Here is a 14723-nt window from a genome sequence, read left to right as displayed (position 1 = left end):
CATCACCATCATCACCATCATCATTATCACCACCATCATCATCATCATCACCACCACCATCATCATCACCATCTCCACCACCATCATCATCATCATCGCCATCATCACCATCATCACCATCATCATCATCATCACCATCATCATCATCACCATCATCACCATCACCATCATCACCACCATCATCATCATCATCATCACCATCATCATCATCATCACCATCATCATCATCATCGCCATCACCATCATCATCATCACACTATCCTCATCTCCACCATCATTATCATCACCATCATCATCACTATCACTATCCTCATCACTACCATCACCAACATCATCACTATCAACACTACCATCACCACCATCCCCATCACTATCATTGTCACCATCACTGTCAACACTACCATCATCACCACCATCATCATCTTCACCATCAGCCTTCATCATCATCCCTCAACCTTCAACATCTTCCCTATCCTTATGTGTATATGGTCACCATGAAAATGGGCCAATGAAAAAGCCACACTCCTGCAGGCCTTGGTACCTATTTAAGAGCTCAGTGGACTGTCCTCTGCCACCCCAGGACCTAGGGGCTCCACAGCCTCCAGACAGGAACCCTCTTTGCCTATGCTGTCTTTCGGGGCTGGCTGTTCTGAGCACAATTTGGTGGCGCTGCCTCCCCCACCTCCAGACTGAGCCTCCCTAGCAGAGAACAAAGCTGGATTTTCATAATCCTCTGTGCCATCTGCTCAGCTCTGCCTGTGGAAGGGCTCCACATTAGCACCCCTGTCTTCCTGAGGTGACCCAAATCCCATGGGAGGCCACACCCTCTTGAGTTTCCTGCCCACTGTGCCAAGGCCCCACCTGGGGAGCCAGGCAAACCTGGCAGCTTTCAGATCCAGAGGATGAAAACAGGGGAAGCAGAGCCCGAGGCCTGTTGAACTTTCCAGAGGAAGTGAGGAATAGGGAGGGGACTTAATCACCGCTGAGCTGCATGGGCCTGTCCCAGTTGTGAACAACCTTTCTAGGCACAGTGGGCCCTGTGGTGATACTCTGAAGCCCTCAGGACTCTGTGCAGGGTGGACCAGAGAGTTTGGGAAATGTAGGGTTAAATAAATGAGTATTCTGGGCACAGATGGGGTCTGAAAGCCTTTCAAATGGTAATGAGCTTTATGAGTGAGGCAAGAGGGGAGGGGGAAGGAATGCTTTAACTCCTCTGAGCACAGAAGCCCCCCTCCCCACACTGCATCCCAGCCGGAGCTCCTGTATCCAGAAATCCTTTCAGGATTCCTGCTGGGGTGGTTTCTGTCTCCTCAACTGTTTCACACCCCCTACAGCTGGGGGGTGGGGAGATAGGAACTGGGGAGAAGCAGCAACAAGATAGCAAATGGTGACACCATCGCAGACTCCAGTCAGCAAGGAGAATAAAACTCACCCATGACCCCTAACTCATTCTGGTCCCCTAGATCATGCTCCCCAGCCCCTGGTTCCATAGATGCTTGGTTTTCCCTGGCTAGCTTTTCTGGCTGCAAATTGAGTAAGTGTTGGCTTGGTTTTGGCAGAGTAAGTGCACACCCCTGGCTTGGGTTGTGAGACCCCGGACAAGTTGCTTAACCTCTCTGAGCTCAGCTGTAAATGACTTAAGATAGCAGTCAGCAGAACCACTGGCGGCTCTTTCTATCCCATGGCCTGCCTGGCTGTGGACCTGTCCCACACACCGTGCCATGAGGCTTCCCAGACCTCAGAAAATAACACCATCTGGCACGAGCAGATCAGAGGGCATTCCACCTTTGTGTCTCACACTTGCTGTGGGACCTTCCTGTCTTAGCCTTGTGTCTGCAGACGGAGGAAACCAAAGCGGACCCCTTAGTCTGAGTCTGGACTCTGGTTCTGCCAATGTTGGTCTCTGTTGCACTGGACTGCGGTCCCCAGTTACTCAGCACAGAGGTAGCCTAGGCATCAGGTAAATTCCAGTCCGGCTCCCTCTTAGTTGGGCCTCGCCTCTCCTGCATCACCGTGGGCTCTGACTGAAAGGACTGGGGACGCCCTGGAGAAGTCATGTTCACAGATCCTTGTGAGAGGCAGGAAATCCACAGGAGCCAGGCTCCCTGACGTGGGCTTTGAGCAGGATGCCTTCTGGTAGAGAACATGGGGCTCAAAATGGGGGCATCTCCTGCTGGCTGGGACCATCACTCCTGGGGTAGCAGTGAGGCTGAAGGAAATTATGGGCCAGTTTCAGTGCAACCACCTAACAGAACTCACTCTTCTCTTGGGCCCAAAGAGCAGCTGAGGGAGGGTGGTGCTGAACCATTCAGCCTCTCCTACAGCTGACTCTGTGAGTGCTCTCTGCAGCCCGCCCCAGCCTTGTTCCTGACACCTCCTTTGCTCAGAGCTCTGGGGCACCTGAAGATATCTGATCACAACCCAACATACGTCCCAGGAGACCAGGTGAGCAGGGTCCCTCCTGCATCTGGCAGGGCCACATGTGTAGGGACAGAGACTCTGGTCCTACAACAGGCACAGGTCTCCTTCTTACTGTGGTTGCCTTCACCTGTGTTCCCCAGGAGTGACTGAAGACTTGACAGGGGGCCTAGGGTAGGGTGCATTCCGTAGGATACTGGGGTGCTCTCGTTCTAGGGGGACAACCAGAGCAGGAAAGGCCCTGAATCTCTGTCCCACAGCTATCCTGCCTGCTCTATGCTGCCTGCTTGAGAAAGCATGGGGTATGGGGAAAGCAGGAAGCTCAAGAGGCCACAATTGGCCCACTTCCTGCCTCACCCCAGAAAGAGGAAGGTCCCCATAGAGGGTTCTCAGCCTCCTCTGGAGACAGGCCAGGGCGGGAGGCATGCTGGTCTTCAGGACATTCCACCTGCCATGCATGGGTACTCAGTTCCAGCTGGATACAAGGAGGAGGCTTATTTTTGTCAGGGAGACATAGGGGAAAGGTGAAAGTGCGATTCGGGAAGAGCAGGGCACCAAAGATGGAGCAGAAAGTCCTGGATACAGCCTTGAGCTGAAACAGGCATAGCCATCACCTGAAAGTCACCCAGCCAATGAGGAATGGGGCTAGGAGTCAGCCCAGGTAGTCATACCCAAAGTCACAGAGGAGACGGCATCTGGTGACATTCCTGGCTACACCAGCCTCCATCACTCCACCGTGTAGTAACAGTGAGAGAGAGAGCCCAGGGATGGCTCAGTTATGCCAAGGTCACCTAAAGGCCCAGTGGTAGTTGAAGGACTTGTGTCCTTCAATACAGAGTCTCAGAATGCAAGAACCAGTTACCTGTCTCTAAGACTCTGGGGTAGACCATCTCCTGAAGGACCCCAGCTCTTGGCTCCCCAACCCCTGCTCAGCCCACTCCAGCCGCTACCTTGGCCCCGAGGCGAAGCTGATCGATAGTGTTCTCAGCCTCCGCGTACTTGGTAAGGAGCTTGTGATAGTCCTCCTGTAGAGAAAAGGAACAGTCATGCCAAGCCACACATGCATCCCCGGGTTCCATCCCCAAAACTCAAGTCATGTCAGGTGTTGGGGCAGAACCAGGTAGCTGTTTGGAACTCTCTGGCCAGCCAGCCTAGCTGAATTGGCGAGCACCAGGTAAAAGTGAGACCTTGACCACCCTGCCCCCCAAAAACAAGTAAGGAGGAGAACTAGGGAGATGCTTAGGGCTGCCTGCTGGCCTCCATATGCAAGCATCCACACATGTATCCACACACACATGAACATGTGCACAAGCACACACAAAAGACAGAAAAATAATTAATCGTAGTTCTATCTACTCAGGACCACTGCCTTTACACAAAACCCAAGTGTTATTAAAGCAACTCACTGTGGGGAAAACACAAAGAAGATGCTGTTTGTTGCCTGTGATGCAAGAAAAGCCCCTGAAAATGAGTTGTTAAAGGTCAGATTCAGGGTGTGGGCTGGTTCAGAGGGTGAAGAACCTGTTGTGCACTGCTGTGCAAACTTGAGGACCTGAGCTTAGATGTCAGCACCTGTAGCAGAGTCGAGCGTGAAGCCTGGCATGGTGCCTCATGGCTTTAATCCTAGCCATGGGAGGCAGAGGCAGGAGGATCTCTGTGAGTTCCAGGATAGTCAGAGTTATATAAAGAGATCTTGTCTCAAAAAACAAAACAAACAAAGCCAAGTATGGGGACGCATGCCTACAACTTGGGGGAGGAGACAGCAGAACCTATGGGCTCACCGGCCTGCCAACTTAACTGAATTGTGAGCTCTATCTTCACTAACAAAACACAGTGAAGAGTGACATAGGAAGATGTCGGATGGATTTCAACTTCTCAAAGTATACAAGAGGGAGGATGGGAGGAAAGAAAGGGAAAAAGAGGAAGGCTGGAGAGATGGTTCAGTGGTTAGGGGCACTTGCTGTTCATAGCCATCTACAGCTTCAGCTGAATGGGATCTGATGACTTTTTCTGACCTCATGGTCCAGTGGGGGCAGGAGTACATAGGAGAGTACAACCTCAAGCCCTGAGTTCTGATCATACCAATAGTCAGGGTAAAGGGAAGACATGAAAGGTCCCCTGACATAGGGCATGTGTCACAGCAGGATGCCAGATGCAGATGACTACAGGGAGGGCCTGATCCATGACAATCATCTAGAAGGAAGAGGTCAGAGGGGGAAAGACAGAAGAGATTCAGGACGGAGAACTGGAAAGGAGATGTGCAAAGAGAATTGCAGAGACTTGAAGGGCACATGAACCTTATCTGACTCTAGCATGCTGTGGGACAATGGCCTTGTACCTTGTAAAGATTTGTCACTTGTATTGGTTTAATAAAACGCTGATTGGCCAATAGCCAGGCAGGAAGTAGAGGTGAGGAAACCAGAACAGGAGAATTCTGGGAAGATGAAAGCCTCAATCTGTAGTTGTCACCCAGACACAGAGGAGCAAGATGAGAATGCCTCACTGATAAAAAGGCACAAAGCCACGTGGCTAACACAGACAAAAATTATGGGTTATTGTAAGATGTAAGAGTTAGTTAATAAGAAAAATAGGCCAACCAGTTTATAATTAATGTAGGCCTCTTTGTGTCTCTTTGAGACTGAAAGGCTGTGGGACTGGGCAGGACAAAGACCTCTGTCAACAAATGGCACCAACATGAACAACTACATCCACATAAAACCTGAGAGAGCTTGGAAAGGAATTCTAGACACAAAAGAACATGGTTAAACATAGCTTCTTGGTAGCAACATTTTCTCGGGTGGACTCTGTTTGGTGGAAGCAAATACATCTCATTTAAGAGAGGTTTCTTGACTCAGCTTTAGCTGCTAAACCTGCAGCTCTTTTAAGAGGCCCCACCACCAAGTACTTCAATGGTGTTTATGAACAGCCAACAGCATGCTTCTTGGTGGTAGCAGGAACCTTGAAACTCCATAGAGTTGTGGCAATAAACTTGGCTCTGGACAGTACTTCTGCCATGAAGCAAGACTCTCAGAAAGCTAAGGAATGGGGTGGATCAAGCCATCAAAGCCACAGCTTTAATCCTAGCCATATCACTTAGCAAATTAAAGACTCATGTAGTCAGAAAAAGAGATATATACAGTAAAGATAGATTCAGACAAACAAAACAACCTCTAAACAATTTACGTGTGTTTAAAAAATTTATGTAGGCTTGGGAGAGAAAAGAAAAAGGATAAAGTCCTTTAAAAAATATGAAATAAAGAGGGTAGTTGGGTGTGGTGGCGCACACCTTTAATCCCAGCACTTGGGAGGCAGAGGCAGGTGGATCTTTGTGAGTTCAAGGGCATCCTGGTCTACAGAGTGAGTTCCAGGACAACCAAAGTTATACAGAGAAATCCTTTCTCAAAAAACCAAAAATTAAAAATAAAAGAAATATATTTTAAAATAAAGCCATGTAAAGATGGAAAATATACAGCGAGTCTGGGTACTGTATGTCATTGTGTTGTCTTTGAATTATTTGATGGCTAAGGATGGAGCAACAGCTGCTAAAAGACAGCTGTTTGAAATGCATTTTGAAAATGCCTTGACTTCAAAATTTAAGTCAACAGATATGTGACGTCGGAGAAGAGGTTTTGCTTATGTTTCCACAGGAAATAAGAGGCTATGGATTCCTTCTGGGCTAAGAAAAAATCTCTGATAGAAGTGGATAGTCCTGATGATCCAACATTTCAGAGGGCCTCTGTTGTAGTTCTACCTCGAAAACAGCCTCAAGACTGTTGGCTGACATGATCAAGCCTCACAAAATATTCCAGTTAGGACTTAACCATAATTCTAAATTTTCTAGGTCCCTCATAAGATTATCAGCATCCCCAACCAGGCCCACATTCCCCCAAAATAGATTGTGGATGTTTGAAACAAAGGAGATTAGATTCAGAGGAGTTCTTGTTTTGGAAAAAAAAAAAGGGGGGGGGATATTAGTGCTATGCGACAATGGTCATGTACCCTATAAAGATTTGTCACTTGTATTGGTTTAATAAAATGTTGATTGACCAGTAGCCATGCAGGAAATATAGGCGGGGCAACCAGAACAGGAAAATTCTAGGAAGAGGAAAGGCTCAGTGTGTGGTCGTCACCCAGACACAGAAGCAGCAAGATGAGAATGCCTCGCCGTTAAAAGGTACAAAGCCATGCAGCTAACACAGACAAGAATTATGGATTAAGATGTAGCACTTAGTTAATAAGAAGCCTGAGGTAATAGGCCAACCAGTTTATAATTAATGTAGGTCTCTGTGTGTTTCTTTGGGACTGAACAGCTGTGGGACTGGGCGGGACAGAAACCTCTGTCTACACTACCAGACTGAAAGAACAAGGCACTAAGTGTGTAGGGGACCTGTTTCTGCCTCTGCATGCAACCGTGTGAGTAAAGTTCTTAGAGTTAAACACAACAATAAAATACAAAGTGACTGGATACCTGGGATTTTGCTTAATTCAGCTGGGGTTGTGGGAGTGGTGGGAAGAAGTTGGGCATTGATGGAAAAGGATCCCAGGAGCTGCTTTATGTAGATGTTGCAGGGTAGGGAGGAGGGTATCCACTAGACCGTTTTCCTTCCAGAATGTTATATTTTTTCATAACAGTGGTTGAATAAGGCATGGACATTCTCACTGCTCTGTTGCTTTGAGACAAGGTCTCTCTAGTCCAAGCTAGCACAGACCTTGGTATTGCTAAGTAGCTAAGGATGGCCTTGAACAACTGATCCTCCTGCGTCTCCTTGGTGGATGACATGCACCACCACACCCTCTTCTGAGGTGCTGGGATGAGGTGCATGTGAAGCAAGCACTCCGCTGAATGAGTCCCACGCCCAATCTCTCTACTGCTCTGCCAAAGCTTCCCTACTAAAACAAGGTACCCGGGGGACACAGGAACAAGAGTCTTGCTTACCTGCAGCTGATGAACCAGCTCAGTGGCTTGTTCGGGTGTCTGGAACTCCTGGGGCACCCTGGTGATGGAGTGGGCAAGAGAAGGGTCATTGGCCAGGGATCTGTCTCCACTGCTCATCAGTACATCTCGAACAATTTCAGCTGGTGACTTGAAGATTAGGGGTCTGGTAGGACCTTGTTGCCTGTTCTTGTTTCTGGACTTGGGGGGTCGGTAGTTCTCATCTCTGGGAAACTTCACCCGGGGTCCCACCTTGGAGAAGTCAGGGAGTGGGTAGTTCAGGCGCCCCCGGCCATACTTGGGGGCATCTGAGGAAGAGTGGTCAGTCAGAGTGACTCCCTGACTGTGCTGTGACACAGTTTTCTTTACTGCCCCACGCCGAGCACTCGGGGGGCTCATAGAGCCAGTAAATCGGGAGGGCAGTGCCTTCGGTGAGGTCTTAGTTCTCTTCCAGGTTCGGTCCTCAGGCCGAGGGCTGGGCAGGCTGGTGGTTTCTCGCCCCCATGTGCCTGCAGAGCACGGAGGATTCCGGGCCAGTGCTGCTAAGGAGTCCTGGAATTCCGTGGGTGTTGCCAGAGCAACGCCATCTTCATTCCTGTCATCTGGCTGAGGGAGGTTATGGCATGGACTTGGTGACGGGGCTTTGGCCAGCAGGTCAGGTTGGGGGACATCAGTGTCTCCTTCCCAGGTAGAATCAAGGCTGTCACTAGGCTGACCGAGACTCACAGTCCCACTGCTCCAGGACTTTACATGGCTGTGTTCAACAGACGGATGGGCTGTGGGGTGCTCAGAAGGTCTGTGTTTACTGCCTTGCTTGATAGAAGCCTCCCAGCCTCCAGCTGGCCCCTGCTCTGGAGCCACAGGGCTGGAATCTCCTGGGTCTTCACACTCCAGCTCCGAGCAACTCTCTTCAGATAACTCCGCCTCAGGTCTTTTAGGGTCCTCATACAGTTCCTCTTCAGACAGGTCCAGCTGCTGATTGTGTTTGGAGAGCCAGGGAGGAGGCAAAGTGGAATCCTCTGGGCTGCTCACATCCTCAGCTTCAGTCTCTGCAAAGATAAGTCATTCATTGCTGAGCATGTCTTGGCTTGTGTCACTTCATGACCTCATGATGTGTGGATGGCGAGAACCTGACACATTCCACACAGCCAGGTACTTATGTGACTCTTCCCTTGGTCACCTCAAAGGTCCGCCAAACTCAAGCCTTTTTCCAGAAATGGCAACACCATCCCATATAGCCGGGTAAGGCAGAGCCTGGAGGCACCTTGGTCATTTTCTCTCCTTAGCCACTGATCCAGACTCTCTCCTGTCCTGTCCCATTTACCTCTGACAGAGATTTCTGCAGAGTCCTGTCTTCATAACTGTACTTACGCCAATGTCTTTTATACTTTGATAGATGCAATAACCACTTAACCATCTCCTCCTCGGGCCCCGTTCCGCCCCCTGGAATCACATCACTTCTCCCTATTGTTCCCAGCACAAAGCAGAGCCTTTTCTGGAGTCCTGGGGTTCCTGCTGTAACCCCACTGACCCTGAAAAGTACTGTGCTTGTGTTCATCCTCTACTAGGGTCCTGTCTCCTTCCTTTATTTTGTGAGCTATTGGTCCTTCAGGCTGAATCTCAATCTTAACCTTACCAGGGAAGTTCAGAAGCTCACGGATAAGGTCACTTCTCCCTCTGTAGGCTCTCACAGGCCTGGAGCCCTCTGCATCATAACCCTGACTGCAGTGACAGCTCTTTGTTCAGTTTGGGGAGTATTTTGTTAACATCGGTCGCCAGAACTCTGCGAGTTTCCCAAGGCCAAGGGCATTGGCTGCTTTTGTGCGCTATTGCATTTGAAGAGCAGGTGCTCAGTACTGTTCCTTGACAGAGTAGGAAGAAGGGGAAAGATAAAGCTGTGCACAGCTTCCAAGGAATAGTAGCTGTTGTAATTACTATGTACTAGGTACAGCATTCACCTAATCATCCATGCAGCCTGTCACCCTGCCATCCATCCATCCATCCATCCATCCATCCATCCATCCATCCATCCATACAAACATCCATCCATACAAACATCCATCCATACAAACATCCATCCATACAAACATCCATCCATACAAACATCCATCCATACAAACATCCATCCATCCATCCATCCATCCATCCATCCATCCATCCATCCATCCAGACATCCATCCATCCATCCTCCCATCCATCCATCCATCCATCCATCCATCCATCCATCCAAACATCCATCCATCCATCCAGACATCCATCCATCCATCCATCCATTCATCCTCCAATCCATCCATCCATCCATCCATCCAAACATCCATCCATCCTCACATCCATCCATCCATCCATCCATCCATCCGTCTACCTATCCATCAGTCCATTGATCCTTTCAAGCATCCATCCACCTACCCATCCTTTAAGGCATTCACTTATCCATCTATCACCCAGCCAACATACATACATACATACATACATACATACATACATACATACATACATAAATCCTGAAGGCAGTCATGTTTATTGCGTACCTACCTAGTCTGACTGGGATAATCCGGCTTTTCATGAGACACACTACATAACACTACAGACTGTTCTAAAGGGAGGTGGAAGACTTGCTGGTCCATAGTGCTCTTCCCCCTTCCTCTTGACACTGCATATCTCTTAGCTACTCAAAACTGTATTTACCCAGTCACTCTGTTTTACAGCAGCACATCCAAAGCTGTTTCAGAGCAGTCCTGAACCTGGAACTCAAGCAAGGGTCTGCTGCCAGAGGCCACAAAGGGACCGCACTCACTCTATGCTCTTCTGGTCCCTGCCTGGAACCATGAACAAGTCACTGACCCTTGGTAGGTTAATTTAAATGTGAGGCTTGTTCCACTTGCTTACAAAGAGTGGAGGGAGGGAAGTAGCTGTTACATCATACCAAGTATCTCTTAGAAAGAGGCACCTTTGCCTATTGCTTTAAACATCTGTCTTTGTGCCCTCAGAAATTATTGCATCTCAAAAATGTACTCTTTTTTAGAGGCCAGGAATATAGTTCAGCCTTGGAGCATTTGCAAGGTTTATAGAAGGCTCAAGACTCAATTTGTAGTAACATATACAGACACAAAACAAAAAAAAAAGAAAAGCAAGAAAACAGCTCTCAAGTGGATAGCTGTGGCAGGCACAGTGGTTTCTCTATGGTCTGAGGGTTCCAGGGATTTAAGGGAATCCAATGCGGGCATACCCTATTCACAGTCCAGCAGAGGAGCCACCACATGTCAAGACATCACTGTTCCCAACGCTGTCATCATGCCCATTTCACAGGTGGGGAAACCAAGGCTAGGGAGGAGAGCGGACTTGCATGGAAGAAGCTGAGAAACTCCTCCAAGCAGGCCTCTTGGCAATGGGAGCATAGCCTTTTAGCAGATGAAGAATGCCAACATTTCCTCCGCTGACTAGGGTTCAGAAGAATCCTTAGATCAAGCCTAAGCCCTGAGCCAAGCAATTCAAGTTACCCAAGCCAGGACGGTGGTAAGTAAGCAAAGAGGGTTGGATGGCATTCTCTTCTGTGGTATTCACCACCGCACAAACCAGAAGCTGTATCCTGCAGGGCAGGAGAAATCGGCCCAAAGGACTATGGGAGAGCCCCAGTCTATGCAGGTCCTAGGAGAGACTTGTGGTAGAACGCTGGGAGAACGGGCAAAATAAGTGCCTAGTTATTGAGATAACAACAAAGCAAGAGACAGCAGAGTACTCCAAAATACATTTGCATATTCATACAAACACTCCCACACTGAAAAGCCATCTCACCAGGGAGGGTGGAATAATGAAGTTTTTAAATTTACCTCTTACTTGCTTACATTTCCAAAATGCTTGGTATTATTATGCAATCTAAATGTTAAAAAAGAATTTAAGTAAGGGCTGCAAAGATACCCTAGTTTCCCTGCCTATGCTAGCAGGTGTACTCTTTGGGGAACATATTATCACAGCAGGATAGAGTTTACCTCACCTTCTCCAGAAGACTCTTCAGATTCCTGCGTGTCTGGGGCCCACTCCAGGGGTGGCGGGTGCTCCTGTGCTCGGCGGAAGTCTTCCAGAAGCTCAGGGCTGGGGGCTTTAGGAAGGGACGGCTTGTTTCCCCAGCCCTGGTCACTGCCTCCCTCTGCGTCTTTTTCCTCAGCCCAAGCCCAGCGCTGCCTCCGGGGTTCTTGCCCCAGGCTTGGCCCAGCCCAGTGTGCTTCTGTCCCTGAGCTGGCCATGGGGCCTGGCCTAGCTTCACCTGGGCCACTTCATCTTCAAGAGACAGAGCTGCAGCTGGTGGTCCAAGTCACAGGGGGCTCCTCTCAGCAGCAGCCATCCTGCCTGTGGCCTGTTGAGGACACAACCAATGAATAAAGTCAGTCCTCAGGGTCTTCCACCATCCATCCAGCATCCTCAGAGGCAGGTAACCCTCTGCCTGTGACCTTGGGTAACTCACTGTCCTCATTTGTCATCAGTGAGGTGAGAATTCCTCTTCCTCAGGGCACAGTCAGCACACTGTGCAAGCGTCCCCTAGATGCCAGCTTCTGTCACTGTGCACCTCTATCTGCAGGCACCAGGCAGAGGCCTGCTTAGAGCACTGACTGCCTGAGGGAGGACATGCGCAGATTAGCAAACAGTCACTGTCCAGGTGATGCCCTGGAAGCCAGGGAAGACACCACGTGGTTTCCTAAGTGGGGAGTGTGGAGCCGATTCCAATGCCCAGACTAATTGAAAGCAGGCATGCATGCAAACACAGCTCCACGCATGTCCCAGCAACCCCACTCAACACTCAGGCATCTGTCCATCCACATGGAGAAGCAATTTGTGGTCTCTACACCCAACAGAGTATTCTTCAGCTGCAGAAAGGGATGGAATTACAGCAGGAAAAGGAATGAAGTCCCCACAAGCATGACAATGTAGACAAACCACTGAAGTGCTATGCTGTGAAAACCAGACATAAGAATCCTGTGTCTGAGTCCAAGGAGAGAGGAAGGGGACCAAGTGGTGGCCGCCACAGTGATGCTGGGGAGAGGAGAGGGACCCTAGCTACTCAGGGGGCATAGGGCTTCTTCCTTCGTGGGTGAGGAAAATGCTGTGAACGTAGAGACAAGATGCAACTGTGTGGTTACGCTAGGTGCTTCTGAGCGGTTGGTGTCATGTTATATGAATTTTGCCTCAAAAAGAGAAACTGGAGTTCTGTAGGCCAGGGGTCCTGTAAGTGGAAGCAGGGAGCGCTGGACAGTGGGGAGGCCAAACCCAAAAAAACTCTCATGACACCATCTGCAGCGGCATGTGACTCTCAGGCAGTGGAGAAGAGCCTCTTTGTCACAGGGGCTGTGGGAAGGGTCTGGCAGCGGGGAGGGTGTGCCTCTTCCCATTCTCTCTGCTCCCTCACTCTCCATCTCTAACACTTCCTGGTATTTCCTGTGTTAATCATTGTGTTGAGCTCACGAAACTCAGCCTCAGGACCTAGGAGCTGCCAGCCCCCCAGTTCTCAAACAACCCCGACTGTCCACACTTGGTTTATATAAAGGAAGGGAAGTTGAGGCCCAGACAGGAAGGGGCCTTGCCCAAAGCACCACAAGAATGAAAACTGGACCGGGGTGGAGGCCGGGCTCTTGGCAGCAGCATGGCTTCTCCAGGCCAGCGGAGCCCCTCAGCCTTTGGACTGGGAGTCGGAGTGGCCCTGGAGCTTCTGGGGCTCTTGGACCCTGCCTTTAGTACGTAGTTAGGGAAAGCCATCAGGCAGCTATTCTAGACTGAGTTCCCCAGAGATTGGGGCTGCGTGGGAAAGGCTGGCTTCACAAAGGCCAGCAGTGACAAGGGTTCCTCCCTGAGTTGTGACTCTAGCTTCTCTGCCTGCCCCCCAGCCAGCACTCCTCTCTGTCCCGGTCCCTGTAGAACCACACATCTCCTGCTTCCCATCTCGGGTAAGACAAGGCTCAGAGCACAGTACCTCAGCCAGGGTCACCTGGTCAGCAAGGAGGACAAGAGGTCAGCCCTGGCCAGGCTCTCTTCGTTGGCTTCATCTGGTTTTGTAACCACATATCCCCAACAGTAAAATCTGCACACCTCTACCTCGAGGTATCCGTTGATCGGTATATCTGCATAGTTAATGTGCTGTATGTCCTAGAAATAATAGTTTAAAATGACGCCATCAAGAGCTGGGGAGATGGCTCAGCAGCCAAAGGGACTTCTGCCAACACTGAGCACCCGAGTTCCATCCCTTTGACCCTCATGATAGGGAAGAGCTGACTCTCAAAAGTGCTGTGACCTCTACATATGTGCACAAGCACACACGTGTGTAACAATTAAACGTAACCTTTAAAGGGATGAATAGAAAAGTTCTTAAGTTGAGGCTGGGGAGATGGTTCCGCAAGGCCAAATACTGTGTTTAACCCTAATGACCTGAACCCACATAACAGCTGAGTGCAGTACTGCAAGCACCTGTAATTCTGGCATAGCTTGAGAGAGCATGAGAATTGTCTAAGCACTCAGTCTACGTCTGCAGAATCATGGCTCAGTAGCCCCGGGACAGTAGCTCAGAATCCTTAAACCAGGTCTGCAACAGGGCTTCTCCCAGCTTCTGGTTCCCATTGTGAACGCGCAGGCAGACAGAAGGGTGCAACCACATTTTGCCTCCTCCTGATGTCTCTGCTGAGGAAGGGCTGTGGCGTGTGATTTTCTGACTTTTGAAAGGTTATTTTTCACCCCCTCAGTCCACCGCAGAGCAGCCTGACCAATCACAGAGACCTCTGCATGCAAAAAGAGGAACAGCCTGTTTTCTGCAATGACTCAGGGCAGAAACCTCACTGTGCTCAGCGGAGTCTGCATGCCACAGGCAGCAGCAGTCTGTGGCTACAGTTTTGCACCCATTCCTCAGGCGCCTCAACCTGTGAGCGTTTCCTGAGAAAGACCCCAGTCTTTTGTGCAAGCCACGGCTCTCAGTGCCATGGAGTCTGGGAACGGACAGTCAGGTAGTCAATCAACAAACATACACCAGTGCCAACAGTGCCAACCTCAGGAAGAGATGAAGCTGTAACCAGGTAGTAGACTGAGCATCGGGCAAGCAGAAGCCAGTCCTGGTGTGGCTGCCACTTGAGGCATTGTGGCTGGCTGACTACTCCTCTCTGTAAAGGGGAGAGGAGGCCACCTAGCCCAGCTACTGCTGTGCCCATCACCCTGCTCAGGTGAGCACACTGGCCTGAGATGAACCAAATGAACATGGAGGTTCTCGTGCCCTAGGATACAGAAAAGAGTAAACTTGCCTAGATCCTGCCCACCAAAAAGGACGTAATCCAGAAAAGCCACTGAAGAAGGAAGTTTGGGGACAGTTCTAACAGACCAAGCACATCTAGGGGGGAATGCG

General features: G+C 49.8%; 1 protein-coding gene across 1 annotated transcript in view; it reads right to left on the bottom strand.

Annotated features, from left to right (window-relative positions):
- Akna (AT-hook transcription factor) overlaps positions 1-14723 on the bottom strand; it is a 39215-nt gene that overhangs the window by 23260 nt on the left and 1232 nt on the right. The window contains exons 2-4 of the mRNA XM_026781996.1: positions 11343-11702; positions 7355-8400; positions 3369-3443 (exon numbers count right to left, since the gene is read on the bottom strand). Of these exons, the coding sequence (XP_026637797.1) occupies positions 3369-3443; positions 7355-8400; positions 11343-11592 (1371 nt within the window). The 5' untranslated portion in view covers positions 11593-11702. The remainder of the gene's footprint in view (positions 1-3368; positions 3444-7354; positions 8401-11342; positions 11703-14723) is intronic.

The sequence above is a fragment of the Microtus ochrogaster genome, chromosome 10 (genome assembly GCF_000317375.1).
Source record: "Microtus ochrogaster isolate Prairie Vole_2 chromosome 10, MicOch1.0, whole genome shotgun sequence".
Classification (NCBI taxonomy): Eukaryota; Metazoa; Chordata; class Mammalia; order Rodentia; family Cricetidae; genus Microtus; species Microtus ochrogaster.
Note: the sequence above shows the minus strand (reverse complement) of the source record. Positions and strands in the feature narration are given on the sequence as shown.